Below are 11,778 nucleotides of genomic sequence, written 5' to 3'. Positions count from 1 at the left end.
CCTCCTTCCCCATTCCCCACTTCCCTACCCTCTACTCCCCACCCCGCCATTGCTCTCAGAATGAAGCCTGTCACCATGTGTGAATACTTCCCACCACCCGTGCACCACCCATGGTGGGGTGTTGCTCCAGGACCTTGCTTCACACGTGTGAGTGCCTCCCATCCCTTAAGCCATCCATGCCTCTGTTCTTGACGGCAGATTCTTCCTTTGGTCTCGAAGCTGGGCAAACAAAGGTCTTGTAAGCCTGCAGGGCACAACCCAACAATTGGTGGCAGCCAGGAGATGACAGAAACTCCTGTGAGTGTCAAGATACAGGATGAGGAATGGAAAGTTATTGGGGGCATCCACTAGAATGTGGGTCCCAAGAGTCTCTGGGTGATCCTTGAGGTGGCTGTCCGCTAACCCAGGGGGCCCCAAAGTTGCTGTCTGTAATCCCAAAGTTGTAGGGTATTCCTGAGGTGGCCGTCTGCTACCATATGGTGCCCCAGAATTGCAGGGGGAATCCCAGAAGCAACAGGGAAATCCCTGGGTGGCTGTCCACTAGTACATGGGGCCTTTGGGTGGCTGTCCCTGATGAATGGGCGCTGCCCAGAGAGCTGGAGAACAATGGCCTCAGCTAGCTCTGCTATTGTATCAAAGTGAGCCTTTTGTAATGTTTTAAGCCAGCTTTCTGGAAGGAATTGGTATTTCTCTTGTGCCTTTGCCATATAAATGATCTACCTGGGCTCTCTGATACTAGTGGTCTGTGATCTCTAAGAGTAAGGAGGAAAAGGAGCTTAGGTAAACTCAGTAGAAATAATTATGTTTGGGTAATGTCTATCTAAAATAGTCTCCCCAGATTTTGGTGACTTGAAACTGAGTTAAGAGAATTCGTTGACTTTCTGTGCCCTATGCTTAGTTGTATCACACTCTTGGAGACCCCACGGGCTACAGCCCTCCAGCTTCCTCTGTCCATGGGGATTCCCCAGACAAGAATACTGGAGTAGGTTGCCGGGCCCTCCTCCTGGGATCTTCGCAACCCAGGTCTCCTGCATTGTAGGCAGATTCTTTAGCGACCGAACCACCAGGGAAGCCCAAGAATACTGGAGTGGGGAGTTGGTCTCTCCCTTCTCCAGGGGATCTTCCTGACCCAGGAATCGAATTGGAGTCTCCTGCTCCGCAGGCGCGTTCTTTATCAGCTGAGCTACCGGGGAAGCCCCGCAGGCAGCTTAGGAAGGATGTATAATATTATTTATCTTTCCAGCATCATTTGTACCTAAAGCTTCCCGTGTGAGGACATTCTTTTCCTTTACCTCTCCTTGCAGTCTTTAGTATAACCGAAATAAAACAATACTGTTTACATAAACAGTATTCTCTGTAATACTGAGTGCTTCAATGCCGTAGGAACTGCATTTGGTTTATTCACATGTATTCCTTGGTGACAATTACACAGTCTGTCACTCGGGTACTCAATTTATATGTATAATATGAATGGAATGAATGAGTAAATAAATGTAACCACCCACTCTTTAATAAAGTTTTAAAATGGGGTTTGGATTTCACTTTTTGAGTGAAGAAACTCATTTTCTTTGATTTAATAAATATAACAAAGCACAAATGTAATCACATGAAATGGTAAAGATGCTTTAGAAATTTTAATATGATGTACAGATGAAATGTAATTTTATAAATTTCTGAACATTTTAAGTATGTTAAATGCAAGGAGGAATAAATAAATCAGCAACAGATAACCTCAGGGCAGGCATCACTTAAGGACTCATGCCCCTACAGCTGAATACTTTTATATCTACTTGCTTATTACTACTGACAAAGTATCAACTAAAGTAATTCAATGAATTTGGTGGCTAAAGCAGAAATCAGAGTCTTCTGAAATGAGCACAGGTGAGTGTACGAGGCTGATGTGGCATCTTGGTCGGTGAGAGTCATCTCAAGGTGACTTCAGAGCTCCACCCAGGTTTCTTATCCTTTTCTGCAAGATGGATGACGAAGAGAGGGCTCTCATCATCTCCACCCTGACGGTTTCCCAGGCGCACTCGCTGTATTCCTTCTGTTTCAGGTAGTCACGGATTCCCTGGAAGTACCTCATCACGGCCAGCACGGGGCCCATCCTTCCCTGGTCAGAGGCATCCTCTCCCTTCACCAGGCCCGGGCAAGCATCCAGGTCCTCCAGCTGTTGCATGAGTCCAGCGCGGAGCTGGTCCCGGATGGCCGTGTTCCAGGCAGCAGGGGAGTGCTCTGTCTGTAAGAGGTTGAAGCACTGCTTGAGCATCTCGTGGAGGACAGAGAGGGCCTGGTCCTTCTGGAACTGGCCGCGCTCCAGCATCTCCTGGGGAAGACCGAAGTCTTTTCTGTCCTGCAGACAGGAGCGAGGGGAGAGTCTGCTCATTTGCCGCAGGAGCCTGAGGTTCTGCCTGCCAACCGACACATGGTTCCAAGGCCGGTTACAGCCCAGAGATCCTCCAGGGCTGCAGCTGACCAGCACCAGGGCCATCAGTAGAGAGACCGCGAAAGCCATGGGGAAGATGAGGCTGCTGCTGGCCTGCCTGAGACGGCGTCTGGGTGAACCTTGAGGTAGGGTGTCTGATGACAATCTTTCTAGCAAGGCTTTTAAGTAGGGAAGACGGTACTCATTGTCCGAAAATTTCTCCCTCACTTCCTCATTGTGCTTTCATTTAGATATTACCTATTTGACCTAGAAAATGTAGTCAATCTACACTCTGAAGTTTTACAGTAGAAGTTTAATTTTCCCAATAAACTTTGGATTTGTCAATGAAAATGTGTATCAGTTAGATGAGATACTAAATAAAGGCTGAAGTTATGCAATAATACGAAGACTTATAGACATGTACATAGTTATTATGTACAGATTTAAGTATAATAATAAACATTCCTTCTGTTTGTATTTTGTCAGGAACATAAGTTTTCCTTGATCCTTAACTGCATTTTTCCCTCCTTATCTTACACGTAGGAATTCAGTCACTCAGGCCATATTGATATCTGTATTTTGTTTTCTGTCTCACCCAGGATAAGCTTGTAATTAGGAGTGAGTGAACGACTCAGATGTTTCTGTTCTTTTGAGGACATTCATTCAGGTTCCTGAGATTACATTTCACTGGGGCCACAGGGTCATGAGGAGGGGAGTATTTCCTGCCTAATCAGTAAACCAGGATGACACAGTCATCACGAGTTGCCAGCCCTCCAGGGTGCTCAGGAAGGGGACATACACCTGTGGGCGAACAGCTACCAAGTTGCAGCTACTCCCTACGGTGAGCCCAAGGCAACTCAGGATGTGATAAAATGCAAGATGCAAGAAAATGCAAGGAAAAATGCCCCAGGAGAGCTGAGATGCATGAAAGGAACGTGTTCAGTGAGCCCAGACACTTGCCTCTTCCCATACATGGGGAAAATGCTAAATTCCTTAACTTGAGATAGCTGGTTTTCTTTAATTCACAAAAACGCTTTGATGTTCAGACTACATCCCCGTTCTTGCAAATTCCTGTACAACCTGACGCTTCCCTTCACCTCCTTGGAGCAATTCTCTCAAGGTGAATTGAGAAACTGCCTCCCGAATTCCCTCCAAATAAAGTATAACGCTCATCTTTTAGGTTGTCACTATTTTTCTCTTTTTTGAATTAACTGATTTATTTTATTTGGAGGCTTATTACTTTACAATATTGCAGTGGTTTTTGCCATACATTGACGTGAATCACCCGTGGGTGTACATGTGTCCCCCATCCTGAACTCCCCTCCCACCTGCCTCCCTGTCCCATCCCTCAGCGCGGTCCCGGTGCACCAGCCCTGAGCGCCTGTCGCATTCATCCAACCTGGACTGGCCATCTACTTCACATACGGTAATATACATATTTCAATGCTAGTCTCTCAAATCATCCCACCCTCACCTTCTCCCACAGAGTCCAAAAGTCTGTTCTTTACCTCTGTGTCTCTTCTGCTGTCGCGCATATAGAGTCATTGTTACCTTCTTTCTAAACTCCATATATATGCATTAATATACTACATTAGTGTTTTTCTTTCTGACTTACTTCCCTCTGTATAATAGGCTCAAGATCAACAGTCAGGAACAATATACGAGACATCAGGGTTTCTTTCAACCAGCTTTTTATGGTCGATCTCTAGTCTTCCACGGGCTGTGCCGATACCCCCACCAGGAATCCTGCTTCTTTTCTGGTGCATGTAGGTCTGAAGATTCTCATTAACTGTCTTTCCAGTACCACCTCATTCACAAGGTGGTTATCACCTCTAGTAGCACATCTCCTCTGGAATGACGGTGTCCTCAGCCCAAAGTCTCTGGGCCTCCCCCATGAGGGCAGGCTAACCACATCCTGAGAACTTCAGAATTCTACTGTGGAGGGGCTTGTCTCCTTGTTTGCAAAGTCATTCATCTTCCAGCATCCCCACCCTCTCCCGTGCAGTGTTTGTGTGAAGGAGGGGAGTTCTCAGCGATGACTTCCTCTTCTTCCGATCCATGTCGCCAGCTATCAAGTGTCAGCAGCCCTGAGATGCTGAGATCTGAAGTGTGGAGACCTAAGTAAGTGGTGGCATTATCCAATTGCAATTGTTACACCTTTAGGAGACAATTTTTATTTTGCCACGACAGCTTTTGTTGCTCAATTCTTTTACGTAAAGTGTTCAAGATTTGTTCTGCTCAGAATTTCTGAGTTGGGTATAGGTGACTCAGTGATGGTGTTCTGTATTAGTAAAAGCTTATGTCACAGAAATCAGTCACCTTCAGGTGTTCGTTCAGTCTACATACTTCCGTTGGGCTGACTTGTCGATCCATCTCTGTGCTGTGCTCAGAATGCAGAGCAGTGAGGCCCAGGCTGTGTCAGGGAGAAATAGCCTCGGTTCTCTACTTACTCATGATGTTTTGTTTTAAATTTAAAGAACAGCAAAAGAAAAAAAAAAATTGAAGAACTTATTTTTTGCCTTTTGATTTACTGGCCAGTTTGTCTCTCCTACTGCGTTCCTTTCCGTTTCATCCTAGGGTTAATACAGAAGGAAGGGAAAGAATGGCAGAGGGGCATCACCATATTTTCTGTGATTTTCAAGACTAGAGATTTCTTTTGTTTCTCATTTCAGCTTTCCCGGAAGGCAAAACTTGATAGTTGTTTGTGGACAAAAATAAATCAAATATAATTTTGAATGTCATGAATGAGAATATAGACAACTGTCCTTTCTGCTGACAGTATGGCAAAGTGTAAGTTGAAGAAAGGTCAACCAAAAAACGGAAGGAATCATAATATTTGAAAGTTGTCAAACAGTCTCAAAGACAGCCACGTGCACGTGCTAAGTCGCTTCAGTCATGTCTGACTCTTTGTGACCCTGTGGACAGGCTCCCCTGTCCGTGGGATTCTCCAGGCAAGAATACCTGAGTGGGTTGCTATTTTCTCCTCCAGCGAATCATCCCGACCCAGGAATTAAACCGTGGTCTCTTATGTCTCCTGGATTGACACGCAAGTTCTTTACCACTGGTGTCACCTGGGAAGCCTCCACAAAGACAGCCAGGTGAGACCAAAAATTGAAGATGTAGTCTTGCCCCCAAAAGGGGCCCCAAAGTGTTGAAGGAAGAAAGAAAAGGAACAAAACTTAGTTAAGAAACAAATTGGACAGCCCTCTCATTTGTCAGTTGGAGAGAAGCAAACTAAAGACAAGCCTGTACACTGAGGCAGAAACTGGACAGATCTAGGCTAAACTGAAGCCCTTCCCCACTCTCTGAGCAAACACTCGTGCACACATGCACACACACCCACCCACACGCACGCACACACACATGGATACATCCTGGTTAATTCCTGAATTACGATTGGATTACCTCAATAGTTCTCGAGTCTACCCAAATAGGCACACCCCAGGCTATTGGTTGGCAACAGTTGTATTCTCTGAGCTCCCTCTATTTGTGGCTGTGTTCTGTCTTACTCCTGAGTCAAGGTGGAAGGGATGCAAGTGCGGTGATTCTTCAAAGGGAATAATAAATCTAAAGGAAGGCTTTAAACAGGGAAGACAGTACTCATTGTCAGAAATTTTCTCTCTCACATCCATTATGTGTTTTCATTTAGACATTTTCTATTTGACCCAGAAAATGTAATTAACCTATACTTTTAATTTGTATAATAAGTGTTTTGTTTTCCCACTAAACTTTTGATGTATCACTCCAAATGGGTATCAGATAAATGAGAAACAAATTAAAGGCTGAGGTTATGTAGGGATGTAGAGACTTATACACATGTACATACTTCTGTGCACATTTTAATATATATAAAGATTCCTTTTCTTTGTGTCAGGAACAAAATCTTTCCTTGATTCTGGACTGCATTTTTTCTCTCCTTATCTTATACATACGAGGTCACAGTCCCTCAGGCCCTACAGGTTTCTGTATTTTATTTTCTGTTTTAATCGGAGCAGAGGCTTGTAATTGTTAGTGCATGAGCTAATCGGTTGTTTCTGCTCTTTTGAGAACATTCATTCAGGTTCCTGAGGTTACATTTCACTGGGACCACAGGCCACGAGGAACAAACTGTTTTCTACCATATCCGTAAAGCAGGATGACACAGTCATCAGAGTTTCCAGCCCTCCAGGGTGCTCAGGAAGGAGGAATATACCTCTGGTCTGACAGCTGTCAGATTGCAGCCACTCCCTAATGTGAGCCCAAGGGAACTCGGGATGGGGAAAAATGCAAGGCGCACGGCCCCAGGATAGCCAAGATGCATGAAAAGAATGATTTCAGTGAGCCCCGACTCTTGCATCCTGCCATGCATAGCAAAGTGCTAAATTCCGTAACTTGAGATACCGGGTTTTCTCCGAGTCACCAAAATATTTTGAGGTTCGGACTACCTTCCCTCTCTTGCAAACTTCTGTGGAACCTGGCTCCTCCCCCCACGTCCTTGGAGCACTTCTCTCAGGGTGACTTGAAATACTGTCTCCTGAATTCCCACCAAATAAAACTTAACTCTCAGCTTTTAGGTTGTGACTTTTCTCTTCAAGTTGACAGTCAGGAATAATATCCGAGACATCGCTATTCTTTTCACCATTTTTTTTTTTTTACAGTAGATGTATAGTCCTCTACAAGCTGTGCCAGTACCCAACCAAACACAACATAACTCTCAACTTTTAGGTTCTGACTTTTTTCTTCATGTTGACAGTCAAGAATAATATACTAGACATCACCATTTCTTTCCACTGTTTTTTGTTTTTTTAACGGTAGATCTATAGTCCTCTATAGGCTGTGCCAATACCCCCACCAGGAATCCTGGTTCTTTGTGGTGCACTTAAGTGTGAAGATTCTAAACCAAGATAATTCATTGTATTTCCAACACTGCCTCACTCACAAGGTAGTTTTCACCTCTAATAGCACTTTTCGTCTGGAATGACAGTGTCCTCAGCCCAAACTCTCTGGGACTCACTCGTGAGGGCAGGCTTACCACTTTGAGACGTTGAGGATTTTACTGTGGAGGGGCTTGTCCCTTTGTTTGCAAAATCATTCATCTTCCAGAATCCCCACCCTCTCCCTGCAGTGTTTTTGTGGAGGACTGGAGTTCTCAGTGCTGACCTCCTCTTCTGCCCTGTGTCCCACGTTATCAAGGGTCAGCAGCCATAAGACGCTGAGAGCTACAGTGTGTTTTTGTCTACGAGTGTGTGTGTTAGTCGCTCAGTGGTGTCCGATTCTTTGCGACCCCGTTGACTGTAGCCCGCCAGACTCCTGTGTCCATTGGATTTTCCAGGCAAGAATACTCCATAGGTGGAGGCATTATGCAAGTGCAATTGTTTCACCTTTACTAGACAATGCTTAGTTTGCCACTACAGCTTTTATCATTCAAACTTTTTACTTAAACTGTTGAACATATGTTTTGCTCAGAATGTCTGAGTTGGCTATAGGGAATTCAGTGATGGTGTTATATATCATTATAAGCTTATATCACAGAAATCGGTGACCTTTAGTTGTTCATTCAGTGCATACTTGGGTTGGGCCGCAATGTCTATCCATGTATATTTCGTGCTGAGACTGCGGAGCCATGAGGCCGGGCTGTGTCAGGGAGAAATAGCCTCGTTTCTTTACCTACTCATGATGTTTCGTTTTAAATTTAAATCACAACAAAAGACTTAGGAACTTATATTCTCTATAGTGATTTGCTGGTTGAAGTTTGTCTCTCTCCTCCTGGGTTTCGTGCCATCTCATCCTAGGGTTAAGACAAAGGGAAATAAAAGAATGCCAGAGGGGCTTCACCTCATTTTCTGTGATTGTCAAGACTTGAGATATTTTGTTTCTCATTGCAACTTTCCTAGAAAGCAAAACCGTAGTTGTTTGTGGGCAAACATAAAACATATGTATATCTGAACGTCATGAAAGTGAAGAAGATAAGTGACATTTCTGCTGACAAAATGGCAAAGTGTAAGTTAAATCTCAAAAAAGCTCAGCCAAACAGTGGAAGAATCATAATATCTGAAGAATGTTAAACAGTCACAAAGACAGGCATGTGTGCGTGCTAAGTCGCTTCAGTCACGCCTGACTCTTGGGACCCAGTGGACAGGCACCCTTGTCCATGGGATTCTCCAGGCAATAACAGTGGAGTGGGTTGCCATTTCCTCCTCCAGGCCATCTTCCCGACCCAGGGAGTAAACCCAGATCTCTTATGTCTCCTGCAGTGGCAGGTGTGTTGTTTAGCACCGGTGCCCCCTGGGACGCCCCCACAAAGAGAGCCAGATGAGTCCAAAAATTATCCACGTGGTCTTGCCCCCAAAAGTGTCCCCAGAGTGTTAAGGCAGAAAGAAAAAAACCCCAAACTTACTTAACACACAGGAGAAGGAAATGACAACCCACTCCAGTTTTCTTGCCTGGAGAATGCCAGGGACCGGGAGCCTGGCGGGTACACTCCAGTGCAGATCAGTCACTCAGACATGTCTGACTCTTGCGACCCCATGGACCGCAGCATGCCAGGCCTCCCGGTCCATCACCAACTCCTGGGGTTTACTCAAACTCATGTCCATTGAGTCGGTGATGCCATCCAGCCACCTCATCCTCAGTCGTCCCCTTCTCCTCCCGCCTTCAATCTTTCCCAGCCTCAGGATGTTTTCCAAGGAGTCAGTTCTTCCCATCAGGTAGCCAAAGTATTGGAGTTTCAGCTTCAGCATCAGTCCTTCCAATGAATATTGAGGACTGACTTCTTTTAGGATGGACCGGTTGGATCTCCTTGCAGTCCAAGGGACTCTCAAGAGTCTTCTCCAACACCACAGTTCAAAAGCATCAATTCTTCGGCGCTCAGCTTTCTCCATGGTCCGACTCTCACGATCATATGTGACCACTGGAAAAAACATAGACTTGATTGGATGGACCTTTGTTGGCATAGTGATGTCTCTGGTTTTTAATATGCTGTCGAGGTTGGTGGCTAAGTGACAAATGTGGTCCACTGGAGAAGGGAATGGCAAAGCACTTCAGTATTCTTGCCTTGAGAACCCCATGAACAGTATGAAAAGGGTACAGACCCCGGAGTCGCAAACGAGTACTACTCAACGGAGCAACTGACGTGTATTTAACCTCCAAGTTAGAGATCCCTGAGAATGTCAGTTCCTAGGCAGATTGATAAGAAGTCTGGGGTCCCCAAGGACGTGAGAGGGGTCTGGGGCTCTCCAGGAGGACATAGGGTTCTGGAGTTCTCAAGGAGGAGAAATAAACAAACTTGTTTTTCTACATTGCTTTGTCTTAGTCAATAGAGCAATGTATCTGGCTCGAGGACATGTTTGTCCTTACCAAGAACCTGCTGACTTATCCTAAGATTATATTAGGGGAGTGGGTCTGGTAAGATCTTTCTATTGTTAGTTCTAATCCCGTTATCTTAAAATGTATATTGTGGGAGTGGGTCTAGTATGATCTGTGAACCTTGAGACATTCTTTTGATTTATTGTAATAACCAATTAAAAAGAATATAGCTTCCTTGCTAAGGCTAGCGAGTGGGGCACTTTTGTCCTCCTTCTGATGCCTATGCCAGAAGCTTCCTCTGTCGCTTTTTATACTTGAATAAAACCCTGCTATACAAAAGCTCTTGGGTGATCAAGGCTGGTCCCCGGGCCCCAAGCTCAATCTTCTTCGGAGATCAGGAATCCGACATCCTCTGCTGCAAGCTATCAGCCCGCTCATCCATTAACTGGAGAGAAGCAATCTAAAGATGATGTCTGTAACCTGAAGCAGAGATTTGAGAGATCTAGTCTATATTGAACCCTTCTCTGCTACTTGATCAGTAAACCCATACACGCACTCTCTCTCTCTCTCTCTCTCTCTCTCTCTTCCTGGTTAACCTCCTCGATGACGGTATTCCATTACCTTAATCGTTCTCAATTCTACCCAAGTAGGTACACCCCAGGTTATTGGTTGGCAACAATTGGATGCCCTGAAATCCCCTTATTTGCGTCTGTGTTCTCTCTTACAGGCTTCCCTGATGGTTCGGACGGTAAAAACATCTGCCTACCATGCAGGAGACCCCGGTTCGATACCTGGGTTGGGAAGATCCCCTGGAGAAGGAAATGGCAACCCACTCCAGTACTCTTGCCTGGAAAATCCCATGGACAGAGGATCCTGCTAGGCTACGGTCCATGGGGTCGCAGGAGTTGGACACGACTGAGTGACTTCACTCTCTCTCTTACTGCTGAGTCCAAGTGGAAGGGATGCAAGTGCAGTTATTATTCAAAGGGACATGGAGAATTTCCCCCTGAAGTCTGGTTCAGAACGGACAACGTATGCTTTAGGAAAGAGTTAATGCACCTTCAAACAGGAGCTATTTCCTCCGATTTCCCTTGTATTTCCCTACCCAGAATGCCATGGTCAAGGCACCAAGGATGTTAAAGTATGTAAAGCAAATGATGAATCTGTAACCTTGGCCAGTTGAGCAGCCTGAAAGTGAGAAACATATCCTGACCTTTCTTTCCACACAACTTCCTTAGCCCAAGACATGTCCTGCCTGAAGCTGGGAGTATTTTCCCTCTCTAAAATACAAAAGCTAAGGAAGCAGGCTTTTTCAAGTTATTGGTGTCCGTTCTTTCCAGGAAAGATCCTCCTTGAGGTCTGAAGAAAATGCTAAAGGAAGAAGACAGACCTCTGCTTAGAAGAGCAAGAAGCCTGCTCTCCAGACGTGGTCAATGTCCTAGTCCATCTTGGCCAGTAAGTGGCACGCTTCCTCCGTAATTATTTTAGTAGCCTCTAGAGGAAAATGGATCTTGCTTCCTAGTCCATTTTGGCCATGGCTGTTGTCACAATATTGTAAGAAGGACATTCTCTCATTCCCAAAAATAGTCATCACAAGCAAATAACGTCTTACATAAAAGTTTCTGAAGAACCTAGAACTTTGACTCAGACTTTTAATTGGTGGCTTTGCACTCTTAGGGCTTCCCTTGTGGCTCAGAGAGTAAAGAATCTGGCTGCAATGATGGGAGACCCAGGTTTGCTCCCTGCGTGGGGAAGATCTCCTGGAGAAGGAAATGGCCATCCACTCCAGTATTCTGCCTGGAGAATCCGATGGACAGAGGAGCCTGGTGGACTATGTTTCATGGGGTGGCAAAGAGTCGGCACGACTGAGTGACTACGCTTTGCAATCTTAAGGGGAAATGGGTAGCCAGAATCCCAAAGAAACAGGAAAGAGCTGTATGAATGGCTGGTGCAGGGGAAGGAGGAGTGAATCTTGAGAGCATACTGGGAATTGCTACAATGTGAGGAAGTATAGGCAGAATTTGTTTTATCCCATTTCACAGATAATTGCATTTTTTACAAATTGAAGG

The 11,778-nt window shown here is 45.2% G+C and overlaps 1 protein-coding gene across 1 annotated transcript; it reads right to left on the bottom strand.

Annotated features, from left to right (window-relative positions):
* Positions 1–1,927: 1,927 nt before the first annotated feature.
* Positions 1,928–2,515, bottom strand: LOC145516232 (interferon tau-like). The gene has a single exon (XM_081517360.1). It carries the CDS (start codon positions 2,513–2,515, stop codon positions 1,928–1,930), a length of 588 nt encoding a protein of 195 aa, XP_081373486.1.
* Positions 2,516–11,778: the final 9,263 nt, after the last annotated feature.

The sequence above is a fragment of the Giraffa tippelskirchi genome, chromosome 1 (genome assembly GCF_054371585.1).
Source record: "Giraffa tippelskirchi isolate mGirTip1 chromosome 1, T2T-mGirTip1v1.2.pri, whole genome shotgun sequence".
NCBI classification, from domain to species: Eukaryota; Metazoa; Chordata; class Mammalia; order Artiodactyla; family Giraffidae; genus Giraffa; species Giraffa tippelskirchi.
The sequence above is the reverse complement of the archived record's forward strand: the minus strand, read 5'-3'. Positions and strand labels throughout refer to the sequence as shown.

What these genes read in the sequence shown, in the direction of transcription:
- LOC145516232 (XM_081517360.1), bottom strand. Translation starts at nt 2,515, where the DNA reads ATGGCTTTCGCGGTCTCTCTACTGATGGCCCTGGTGCTGGTCAGCTGC.